Source organism: Erpetoichthys calabaricus, chromosome 17 (genome assembly GCF_900747795.2).
Source record: "Erpetoichthys calabaricus chromosome 17, fErpCal1.3, whole genome shotgun sequence".
Lineage (NCBI taxonomy): Eukaryota > Metazoa > Chordata > Cladistia > Polypteriformes > Polypteridae > Erpetoichthys > Erpetoichthys calabaricus.
The window spans coordinates 75,819,124-75,832,265 of record NC_041410.2 but is presented as its reverse complement, the minus strand read 5'-3'; the positions used below and the strand labels follow the sequence as shown (position 1 = coordinate 75,832,265).

Here is a 13,142-nt window from a genome sequence, read left to right as displayed (position 1 = left end):
ATATATGTCAGCTATTCATGTAAAATGAATATTCATGTAAATGAATATTACTAGGGTTTGAAGTCCAAAGTCTAAAGCTTTAACCACTACACCACACTGACTGGCTAGACAATTTAGCAAACAATTATCCATTCTCATCCTAATATAAAAATAAGTGTCTTGCTAATAATATTTCAATTTATTTAAGTTCATTTTTGAATTTTCATTAAAAAACTGAAAATGTCTATGTTTACCAAAATAGTATAATATTGAATAATATATGCTATTATTTAAATTGCATCTGTCATATTTATTTGTTGTACAGGGGTATGATGTAAATAAGGAGTTACATACCATTTGCTTCTATACAGATGACAAAGATCTGCGTGACTTTTTGGTAAGAAAAAAAAAAATTAGTTTCTCTGCATGGTTGTTTACAGCCTTGAGATTGCTTTTTGTATATAAAAGCTTTACTTAGTTATAAATGTGGGCTTCCTTTCAATGAGATAAAAAAATCATACCTTTTAGTATAAAAAAATAGCTGTCTCTTCAAATCGCTCTTTGATTTACTGCAGGCTGAGCATTTACAGAAGCAGAATCACTTTTCTGAAACGGAAAGCAGCTTGCTGGAGTTCATCAAAATAGTGGAGAGGCAACTTTTGCCATCCCCTAGAGCAAAGTCTACACAGGTTGTATGTGGCACTGGGTAAGAGTAAATGAATAGTTACTACTTTAAGTCCTCACATTGAGAAACTTATTATTCTAAATATAAAGAGATGTGAGCACAGTCATATTAAAAGATAGTTGCAGACTGAGTAAAATTGTTCTTAAGATGCATGTCCTTTGCTAATTATGATTATTATGCAGCATTTGTTTAGATAGATAGATAGATAGATAGTTTAATATACATGAGAAAGGAAAAATGAACTTGCTTTAATATGTGACCTTTAAGTTGCATATTATGTGCCTCACATAAGCTGGGTGCAGTCAAGGAAAGTCAGAGGATGTGGTGTTTGGATGCAGATAAAGACCTGTGTGGTAGATCTGAGTAGAGTGGATAAATATACTGTGCTGAAATAGAACAAAATGATCCAGAAATTTACTGGATGTTTTGATTTCAGTCAGGTTTAATAAAATGTTGTGATTTGAGGATGCTTTAAAACTAAACCATATATCAGTAATTAAAGTAACATGTTAGTTCCAACTCTTTACATCCTTAATTTTGACTTCTGGCCAGTTTATACTAACTAAACTGTAACATTTGTATTAATTTGTAATGAGCTGTGATATTTTGCTTGTATTTTTTTTTTTTTTTTTTTTGACTGCCGTTTGGATCCTAGGTCTTTGCAGATGGAACAAATTGATTCAAAACACGAGGCGGTTTTAGAAAAGCTGTTAATAGATGAAACTCCTATCCAAACCAACTGTTCAAGTATACTATTGGATTGGGCCAAATGGTGGGACAAAAACATTCAGGAAGTTATCCTGCTTTCAAGACAGATTGAGGAAGATAAGTGCCCTGCAGGAGATAGCCATGGTTTAGGTAGGCAGTCATTTTAGTAAATGTAATGTTATTCACATTGTCATAACAATGAGGTGTATTTTTGAAAACATACTACATATTTTTGGCATTGTTCTTTTAGTTTCTCAAAGTTTCACCAGGGACATGGGCATAATAATATGCCTTTTAAAGTAGCTGAATAAATGTTTTGGTGCCAAAATAGTTCAATATTATAAAAAATATTTTTGTGTAAGAATGAGTGATGATAGGATTCAAATATAATTGAGGAACAGAAAACAACTATTAATAACTGAGTTGTTTGTGTAACAGATGTTGCATGTGCCAAGTACCTTTCATTTGATGCTCATTTTGCATTCTTGTTTAATATGTGAATTGGTTTTATGAGATTCAGAATGTGCTGGTCACACTAAAAGCACACAAACTGCACCTAAGATAAACTCTTGAGGATGCCATAGTCCCTGGTGAAAAGGAATGCAAATATTTGGAGGTTATGAACTCGCAGAAGGCAGCCTAGCCAAAAATCAAACCTTGCCCTTGGGTGTTTCTGCCGCAATACCAAATTTAACTTAATTGTCCTGTCGTTGGGAGTAACATTGTAGGAGTCTATTTCCGGTCATTATATTCATTTTATTTGTCCTACCAGGTATGGAAACGCACATCACTGAGGTTCTCTGGGGATACCTGACGTCCCTGCATATTTGGCAGAATATTAGAATGTGGCTGGATTTTTTTGGTGTCCCAGAGAGCATAGTTTCCCAAAAATGGCCAGCACTCTCACCAGTGGTTATCAACAGCTTCACACATTGCTGCAGCTACATGAAGAACAAAGTGCTGGACAAGCTGGCAAAGTATGGACTTTTCACCGTGCAATGTGCTTTTACATTTTATTTTTAATTATCAAGTTTTAATTTCATTTTTACCAGGCATTGCTTTCATTATTTTAGGGCTAAGCAACATATACACAAAGTTTCTAATTTCTTAGAAGTTTTAAAGTAGAATTGAAAATACACATTAAACAATCACATTTTTTAATAGTCTAGGAAAAACACACTCTGGTCAAGCTTGTTTATTTAATCCTGTATCAAGAAATATAGTCGTAGAACACAAATTAACACCACTTCCCCTTTATATCACTTCATGAAATGCCTCATTGTAAGGTGCCTGAGATTATACCAAATTTTTGTACATTCTTTCCATTGAAAATTAATTTAATTAAACATTGCAATAAAATACAAGTTAATATATATGACCCAGAGAGTGATGGAGAACTTCCAGGAATGTCTTCAGCAATATATTGCCATTTGTCTGATACAATTTTTAAAAACCCATTAAAACAAAACTGTTTTTTATGTACTTTTCAGAAAAATATACAATTTTTTTTTTAGATAGCTTTGTTAATTTTTTTATACCCCTTCAAAATGTGGGAGATCTTTATGCCCCACCCTGTATTAACTGTTGCTTTTTTTAAACTACAGAAAAACAATTTTTCTCGGCTGTAAATTGAATTCCTCTTACCAAATACCATTTTTAAAAATACATATAATTGTGGAGAAATCTAGGATTTTTAATAAACTGTTTCTTAAGGTACTTGAAACTGTACAAAGTGTACCTTGCAATGAAGGAATCTTAATGAGGCCAAGAAAAAGGTGGCAGCTTGAATGATTTTTTTTTTCTTCTTCCACCAGGAATAAGATATTTGTGACCTCAGACCTGGATGATTTTGAGCAGTTGTTGGGAAGACTGTGTCATGCTGGAGGAGTGATGCAGGATTCATTACCAGTCCCTAATTATCTCTTGTCCAATGGAATGGACTTTCACTCCCACTTCATTACTTTCTGTTTAGAGAATGGACTGCGCTACTTGCTATATGTTTATCTGGAATATTACAGGCAAGTGAGATGGAGCTTTTACTTTTATGGTCTCTGGCTGACCAAGGCAGTAAAGTATATGATTATTATTATTATTATTATTTTTTATTTCCTCATTTGGGCCTGTACATTTTTTGTTTTACAGGAATTTTCCAGATTCATATGTCTGCTCTTATTGGCAACCTTAATATGTTTTTTCTTTTGCACTGTCAATCCACTTAACAACATTTTGTTATAGTTTTATCTTGTTGTTTTCCTGTTTTCTCCATGTATCCATACAGTGTACATTTTGTAAGAATAAGTATTAGATGTGGAGGCAGCTGAGGGGTACTGGTGGGCCAAGCGTGTGGCGGCATCGGCTGTTGCAGAGGCAACAACTTGGGCATGGAAGGAGTTTGGGGAAGCCATGGAAAACGACTTTTGGTTGGCACCGAGAAGGTTCTGGCAAACCATCAAGCACCTCAGGAGGGGAAAGTGGTGCTCCACCAACACTGTGTACAGTGGAGATGGGGGCCCTGCTGACTTCAACTGCAGACGTTATTGACCGGTGGAAGGAATACTTCAAGGATCTTCTCAATCCCACCAGCATGTCTTCCTTAGAGGAAGCAGAGCTGGAGGACTCTAGGGGGGGCCCGTCCATATCAGGGGCCGAGGTCACAGGTAGTTAAAAAGCTCCGAGGTAGTGGGACCCCTGGGATGGACAAGGTCCACCCCGGGTTCCTCAAGGCTCTGAATGTTGTGGGGCTGTCCTGATTGACACATCTCTGCAGCATCGCATGGACATCGGTGGCAGTGCTTCTGGAGTGGCAAACCAGGGTGGTGGTCCCCCTTTTTAAGAAGGGTGACCGGAGGATGTGCTCCAACTATAGGGGGATCACAATCCTCAGCCTCCCCGGTAAGGTCTATTCAGGGGTGCTGGAGAAGAGAGTTCGGTTGATAGTCGAATCTCGGATTCAAGAGTAAAAATGCGGATTCCGTCCCGGCCGTGGAACACTGGACAAACTCTACACCCTGGCCAGGATCCTGGAGGGGGCATGGGAGTTTGCCCAACCAGTCCACATGTGTTTTGTGGATTTGGAAAAGGCATTCGACCGTGTCCCTTGAAGCATCCTGTGGGGTGTGCTCCAAGAGTACAGAGTACAAGGCTCGTTGTTACGAGCCATTCAGTCCCTGTACAGGAGGAGCAGGAGCTTGGTCCTCATTGCCGGTAATAAGTTGAACTCGTTTCCTGTTGAAGTTGGACTCTGCCAGGGCTGCCCTTTGTCACCGATTCTGTTCATAAGTTTTATGGACAGAATTTCTAGGCACAGCCAAGGAGCGGAGGGGGTCTTGTTTGGTGACCTCAGAATCTCGTCTCTGCTATTTGCGGATGATGTGGTACTGTTGGCTTCGTCGGACAGTGACCTCCAGCTCTCACTGGAGCAGTTCGCAGCCAAGTGTGAAGCGGCGGGGATGAGAGTCAACACCTCTAATTCCGAGGCCATGGTTCTCTGCCGGAAAAGGGTGGAATGCCGTCTCCGGGTTGGGAACACATTACTGCCTCAAGTGGAAGAGCTCAAGTATCTCGGGGTCTTGTTCACGAGTGAGGGAAGAATGGAGCAGGAGGTTGACACATGGATCGGTGCGGCATCCACAGTAATGCAGGCACTGCAATGGTTCGTTGTGATGGAGAGAGAGCTGAGCCAAAAGGTGAGGCTGTCGATTTACCAGTCGATCTACGTTCCTACCCTCACCTATGGCCACAAGCTTTGGGTAGTGACTGAAAGAACCAGATCGTGGATACAAGTGGCCGAAATAAGTTTTCTCCGCAGGGTGGCTGGACTTTCCCTTAGAGATCGGGTGAGGAGTTCAGTTATTCAGGAGACACTCTGAGTGGAGTCGCTGCTCCTCCGCATTGAGAGGAGCCAGTTGAGGTGGTTTGCACATCTGGTCAGGATGCCTCCTGGACGCCTCCCTAGGGGGGTGTTCCGGGCATGTCCCACTGGGAGAAGGCCACGGGGCAGACCCAGGACACGCTGGAAGGATTTTATCTCCCGGCTGGCCTGGGAACGCCTCGGGGTCCCTCCAGAGGAGCTGGAGGAGGTGGCTGGGGAGAGTGAGGTCTAGGCTTCCCTGCTTAGGCTGCTGCCCCCACGACCCGACTTCGGATAAGCGGTGTACAATGGATCTATGGATGGAAGTATTAGATCGCTTGCATTGTCTAAGGCTGCATGTCCATACAGTTAAAGGTGACATTTTCAAATATAAACCTGATGTATAGTACTTATTAATCTTAATTCTGTTTTTTACTGTAATTACACAATCAGGCGGGTTGGGCAGGATGTTCAGTCTTTGACATTTAATTGCAATTTTGAACTTTGAGATTCTGACATTTCAGATAACTTTTACATGTAGGCTTGATTTTAAAAGGTCACAAGAATATTATTTGAAAGTAATTATGAAAATAGTTTTACTATTGCTAATATTTAGTATTGAACACAGCTAGAAATAGACTACAGAATTGCTTGACTTAGGAGTCTACAATTAAAACCTCTCAGATTTACAGTGTCATTAATTTAAAATGTAAGACCAAGGAATTCAAAGAGAAACTGTAGGATATTATAATAACAATGAAACAAGGATGACACACAGCATTGACCTTCTTCTATTTTCAGGCTAAATCTGAGCAACTGCCCTATCCTGGCTGATGAAGTTTTATATGTGGCTCACCCATGGTTTGAATTGTTAGTCAGGTTTCAGGAGATCACCAAGAGTCCAAAAGGTAAAGCTGTGATGACTTTAAGTAGAGCATTTACTGTAAGTGGAAAAGATGAGAAGAAATAGATTGATGGTATAGCAGATTTCATCGGGTACTCTACAGGTACTTTACATTTCCTTAACACATTCTTGTTGGGTTCATCTGCAACAGTAGATTAACCAAACCTAAATGTGTCTGTTAGTATGCCTTGGGGTGGCATACCATCAAGTTAAGTGTGTTAATACCATTTTTGTTTGCCATCTTTAGTGTATTATTTGGTGATGTTTATATATAGTGTGTGTAAAAGTGACAAGTAAAATGAGCAACTGTGCATTAGCTCTGGGAATTATTTTTTCTTGACATCCCCTTTCTTGAATGCAAATCTTTTTTTACCTATTTTATGCTTATCTATCTATATATATAATTCATTAAGTCGCCGACAAGTAAGACCCCCATGGCGCATGCAGGACGGAGCCACGCCCACCAACTCTAAGACCATTGGATACGACGACAACTCGCAGAGCCACGCCCACCAACTCGGACGCGATGCCTCGGAAAACACGTCGTCATTTATGTTCGTCTGTGCTAGAGTCAACATGCACCTCTGAGCCACGTTGACTGTTCATAGAGGCATGTTTCTCGTGGATGTGAATCGCTGTATGCAGCATGTAAAACAGTTTGCGAGGGGTATCCCATGGGATCCTTAAAACAATCCTTTAAAACTGAGGTTAAAACACAATGAAGGAAGCAGTCTTTAAAAACCAATAAGCCCTGTGCCTCTTTATCATTAGCGTTTCACCTGCTTCACCGATACAGGCCCTGCATCAGTCGAGATGCTCTCTCAGCAGCTGACCTTCTCTGTGCCTGACTCCACTACTGTCAGTCGCCTGATTAAAAATGGCCTTTTGAAGGGGGGCTATGGACCCGCTATACCACAGGAACACCTGTGACATTGCCTTCGAGCCTGCTCTCGCTCACTCTAACGTACCGGCTTTCTCTCTCTCCTCGCTCGCTAGCACACTGCACAGGGGAGAAACGCCCACAGCATGACTCCACCCGGAAACCGTTTCAGCCACACTTCCACGCCCCTCGCTACGCTGTGAGCGCGGTGATTATTTATTTAAAAATGGCCTTTTGAAGGGGAGCTGTGAACCCGCTATACCACAGGAACACCTATGACATTGCCTTCACATTGCTTTCCTTTTATTTCTGATCCTGTCGAGCAGATCAGACACCCAGGCAAACAACACTGAATAATCAATAGCTGCAACTACTTTACCCGCCCCAACTCTTCACCTGAGTCAGTTTCGTCTGTGTTCAGCAGTGTTTCCCAAACTCCGTCCTGGTGAACCCCTGTGGCTGCAAGGTTTTGTTCAAACCGGATTCCTAATCATTAATGCCGGTGAAACTCATCCGGGATAAGTCGGTTTTTCAAACGCAGCCGTGTAGCAGATTAGTCTAGCAGACTAGCTGGATGTAATAATCCGAGATGAATGCGCGCCCCCGCGCTGAGTGAAAAGCCAATGTATATTGAGTCTAGAAAACATGATCAGCAAGTCTTTGATCGGCTGCAACAAAATGATGAAAGAACAGGCGCATTTTTTTCACACAAGCTGTGTGGGTGGGTGGGTGTTAGTTAGTTAATTAGTTACTCGAAGGATTTCAAGATTTAATATGCACAAGCGGTAACACTGCAAAAGTAGCCCAAACCAGAAAAGACAGCTGGCAAAAAGTGGCTGACAAATTAAATGCGTGTGCATTTTGCAAATGTTAATTTTTTTCCCTCTGCTTAAAAAACATTAAAAAAGTGGCGTGATTATGCAGCGTATACTACGCCGCAGGTTGGTATGCAGCGTGTATAACAGTTTGTTTGTTGCGGATAATTTCCCTTTTACACGAAGACAATTTCCTGTTAGATTGGCCTTTGCAATGACAATTAATAAGACACAGGGCCAAACTTTCAAAAAGATATGCATGTATCTGCCAAAACCAGTTTTCAGTCACGGACAGTTGTATGTTGCTCTCTCCAGAGTTCCATCTTTTCATTCACTTACTGTTGTATCCTCAAACCCACCCCTTTTAGACAACTGTGTCTTTCCGGAAGTGTTCAGCCATCAATAAACAATCATGCGGTGTATGCCTGCAGGAACACGTAGAGAGAGAGAGAGAGAGAGAGAGAGAGAGAGAGACGGACACACACACACACACACACAGGCGCGCGCGCGAGAGAGAGAGAGCGCACTGGACGCATAAGAATAATAATACTTCATTACATTGATATACCGGTGTTTTCAGTATTCAAAGCGCTATCCACACAGGGAGGAACCGGGAAGCGAACCCACAATCTTCCACAGTCTCCTTACTGCAAAGCAGCAGCACTACCACTGTGCCACAAGGCAGTTAAAGAATGCACCGGGCTCGATTTTGTTTTCACTTCTGTTTACAGCGATCGGGTCGTAGCGTGCATTATTGCAATGTTACTTTTCTTGGTGGCTTATTACATTACGGATGTTTCACATGTTCATTTTTTTCTCTGTGCTTAAAAGACATTAAAAAAAGTGTTTCTCAATTGTGACTCCGGAACAACTCAGTACGCAAGCTATATTAAGCGTCAACAATGAAGACTCGCTACACCTTAATGAACAAGTGCTGAAACTTATCCCTACCGACGAAGTAAATTTCACCAGCGTGACCTCCATCGTCACAGACGATCCCGCTTTCAGTCACGGACAATTGTATGTTGCTCTCTCCAGAGGTCCATCTTTTCATTCACTCACAGTAGTATCCTCAAACCCACCCCATTTGGACAACTGTGTCGTTCAGGAATTGTTCACCCATCAATACATAATTATGGGCATATGCTACGCCGCGGGTTGGCTAGTACTGTATAAATCAGTATAGATACATTATTCTTTTTTGGCTTCATAGGTGTAGCATGATGCTTTATCTCCATTAATTTGTTCATTTTATGAACCTTCATAATCCCCTACTATTCTTGTAGCATCAGCCTCCAAGCAGGAGACAACCCTAAGATTCTAGTCCATTACAAAGCCCTTCCACACATAAACACAAACCTTAAATGTTTAGAGATGCCTGCTAATTCAACTTTGAGATGTGGGAGAGATGAGGAACAACTTGAGAAAGTCCATGCAGACATGAGTGGGAGGTGTAATCTCAGATGGTGTCTGGGCCAGCATTTGAAACCAGGACTATAGAGCTATGCTGCAGCACTAAACACTGTGCCATAATGTCACAAAGAATGATACATGATGTATGTTATCCGTTTATACCAAATACAGTATATCTTTAATTAATATCATGTCTAATAATTTTAAACTATTAATGTACTGATATCTTTAAGTGGTCAAATAACTGAAAATTTCTACTGCTTCAAATATTTCACATGAACTTTAGATATGTTTTTAAAGTAGGTTCTTCACAGATTGTGGTAACTGCATATCAGTATACTATTTCAACAAGCAGAGTACTATGTGCATGTAGCATTAAAAGTAATACTCTTAAAATCATAAACAAACTCCAGAAATATTTTATTAATGTTATGTCTGGAAATGATTCTCTGATGGCATATATTTGGCCCCCAGTAAGCTTATAAGGAAAATGTTATGCTCTTGGTCAGAGCTTTGATCTGAGGTGACTTACCAGGTCAGGATAAGCTATAGCTGTTTGCAGATTGGTTTTTTTTTTTTTTTGTTTTTTTTTTGGTAGTATTAGTACAGGCAGGTTAAGTGACATAGTTTGTCAGCGGCATAGTGAACAAGAGGTGAGAATCAAAGTCAAAACCTTGTTTTAAAGTCCGGTGATGAAAATTCAAGGGCTAATTTCTGGGAGTGAATTGCTACTATCTTTAAGTGATTAGGCCTAATTTAGTTTAAATATGTTCAACCCTAGAGTTTTACAGATATTAACAGCTTATGAAATACAGCTGGATAGCACAAACAATTGTCCAAAGCCATTTGTTTTATATTTCAGCTGTCAGTATTCTTATTCTTTCGCTCTTTTTCCCTACAGATCCCTATGTCATATTCCAGTCTAGCCTGACTAATGCCCATATACTGATCCCTGGCAGCCAAGCTAGTGTAAGCAGTATGCTGTTAGAAGGTCACACCTTACTGGCTTTGGCAACTTTAATGTTTGCCCCTGGAGGGTTTGATGAGGTAGGGTTATTTTCTATTTACTAATAAGACTTTTTTCCCTCTGTATCATACCTCTGTTTAAGTATGTGCTTTTATTTTCTAAAAGGTTGTTGGGCAAAAAGATGGAGATGAATCGTCATGGAAAGTGGACCCGCAACTTTTAAAAATGGCTCTGGCCCCATACCCAAAGCTTAAATCTGCATTGTTCCCTCAGAACTCTTTTCGTGGCATTCCAGCCCCAGACATCTCCATCTACAATCTTATTCAGGTATTGTGAGATTACCTAATGTGTGCTTTCTTGCTTTTCTAATTTTGGTATGAGAGTTGGTATGAGTTTTTTGTTTTTCTTTCTTCTGTTGGCCTTGGCTATTCCTACATTAGTGGATACTGGTCTAATTTGTCTGGTCACATCTCTCATTAAGCTGTGTTATAAAGTCAAGTTAAATGCTGAGCATACTGGACAGAAATAAGCATTTTACATGCCATATTGCAGATACCTCAGCAGTTCAGTGTAAGGTTGCTGATTAAATGTGTGTTCACAGGGAACAAACTTTTTATTAACAAGCGGATCAAATGCCGAAAAATGTAATTATTGTTGTCTTGATGTATGATGTGACCTGATGTGCTTTTCTGGCTTTGAAAAAAAATCACCAAAGTCACATGCATGATCATAGAATAAGTGTCAGAAATATGCACTCGATCAAAATAACACAATGCCAATCAGCAGATGTAGTAACAAGACTGGGAGCATACTATACCTAGTTGCATAGTTGATAACTACACCCTACTTCTGTGCTTTTGACCACTTCAGGGAATTTTTGGAAGGTATATGTTATTTTTTTTAATGGAACAATAAACTGGTATCTTGTTTTTGTGGTGTCAAATGAAGTTTTAGTTTTTTTAAGCATGAAATTTTGTATTGTGGTGGACTGGCTGAATTTTAAGCCTTAAAGAAATTATTATAGAAGGATAATTTGCTTCTAAGAACATTTCCACACTCCCTTCCTCTTCTTTCCTACAATTATGTGTAATAGTTTTTTTTTAATTCCTTAGGCCATCCAAGGGCTAATGTGTCTGAATTATTCAAAAAGAATGAATAGGTATCGCTAGAAGACAGCCATTAAAATTAATCAAAATGAGCTTCTGAACTTTCATTGTATCTTAAATTGTATTTAATTGACTTTAACACAGTCAAGGTCACATTGCAGATGGCATTTGGATGGCCGGGTTTTAACTTGTGATTTTGCTGGTTGTTCAATTAGAAATTTTAGTCTAGCTCTCTTTGTATTCTATATACTGTAGTTTCTGTTACTTTTTATAGAAAGGGATTGTACTAAAATGTGGATGTGTACTCATTCCATGTTCTTCATCTTTACTGAAAAGATGTAGTTTAGAAAAGAGTGCACCTCCCTAATGAGGCTAGAACAAACTTCATGAAGTCCCTGTCCTCTAACATGTCTAGAGCACATCTAAAACAAAGCAATTTCCCCAGCAGCGGTGTAGAAAGATTAAAGTAGATATCTAATACTATAAACCTAGAATATAACCTTAAACAGTCCCAAAAGAATAAACCCAGGGAATGATGTTAAGCAGTACCCATGGTGAAGCAGATAACGTTTGACAGTACAATCCTAATACAGTATACATTATCCTAATCTTAATGTATGATAGTACAATCCTAATACAGCAAACCAAGAGTATGATGTTAAACAGTCCTCTTTAGTGGGAATAAATAAATATATAAATAGATAAAAGATAAGAAAAAAGGTTTCTGATTTCAGCATTGTGTAGGCACTGTTTAATGTTGTAAAATGCGGCAAGTTTAGCAGCTGTTGAAGGTAAGAAATTATAGAAAATATGAATGTAGGTATTTTCAAATATCTCTTGTTTTAGTCTGAGAAGCGACATTAAATTTACTTTAGATTGTAGTTTCTCGAAACAAACAATAAGGCTTCTATGTTTTGAGGCATTTGATCCATGTATGCGGTAAACTGCTGATATCTTGGTGTCTGATTGAAAGTCCTCTCCAGTTCGCTCGCAAACCCCCGTGTTTGGTTTTCCGGATACACACTTTTAAGATTTTTTTTTTTTCTTTGAATTGTTGCTATTTCATTAGTTTTTCTTTTATTTCAGAACTTCGTTAAAAACAATATTTGGAATCTTTCGAGTCCCAACATGCTGAATCTTTTAAATGAGGTCCGTAAGACATGTGTTTAATGACTTTGTACCATAATTCAGGATAGGTTTCACTGTTTGGAATTTCAGCACAGACAAAACGACCTACATCATCAGTAGTTAATTTTTTTTGCAAAGTAACCAATAAATGCATGTGAGGTATACCCCGTTTTTGAAATACTCTGACTTAAACTTCAAAGCCTTACAATATTAACATACTTCTAACATCTCACCTATGTCCATATATTCGATCTTCATTCCTTGCTTTGTCCTGCTTTTTTTTCAATGACACCTGGCCCGTGGTGATTATTTTCCCTTTTTTCGAGTAATAATTTCCGTTTGTTTGCGCTACTGCAATCTTTACTTTCTTTTTTTTTTGATACGTTCTAATTTTCCTGCTTTCATATTCTTCAACTTTCTCTGCATTTGTATCGTGCCTTTTTTTTGAGCTTTTTGAATTCTACTGCTTTCATAATCTCTAACCTGCTCTGCATGTGTATAGTGCTAATGTTTTTGAACGTCTTTATTAAGTTCTACTTTTGTCTTTTACTCTTTGTCTTTTAATTCTGAGCCTGATTGGACATGCTTTTTTTCAATTCCACTTGTTCAGGGCTGATTATGACTTTCCTTATTTTCTGAATTTGCACCTAGACTACTCTTTTTCTTTTTTCCATTTTTTTCTCACCGATGCTTTTGGGTCTCTTTTC

At 39.2% G+C, this 13,142-nt stretch overlaps 1 protein-coding gene across 2 annotated transcripts in view; it reads left to right on the top strand.

The window, feature by feature from the left end:
* Positions 1–13,142, top strand: part of spg11 (SPG11 vesicle trafficking associated, spatacsin) — a 95,863-nt gene that overhangs the window by 28,346 nt on the left and 54,375 nt on the right. For both annotated transcript variants that reach the window (XM_028823616.2, XM_028823615.2), the window contains exons 12-19: positions 305–376; positions 555–685; positions 1,320–1,522; positions 2,145–2,349; positions 3,187–3,390; positions 6,024–6,130; positions 10,136–10,281; positions 10,367–10,528. In XM_028823616.2, the coding sequence (XP_028679449.2) occupies positions 305–376; positions 555–685; positions 1,320–1,522; positions 2,145–2,349; positions 3,187–3,390; positions 6,024–6,130; positions 10,136–10,281; positions 10,367–10,528 (1,230 nt within the window). The remainder of the gene's footprint in view (positions 1–304; positions 377–554; positions 686–1,319; positions 1,523–2,144; positions 2,350–3,186; positions 3,391–6,023; positions 6,131–10,135; positions 10,282–10,366; positions 10,529–13,142) is intronic.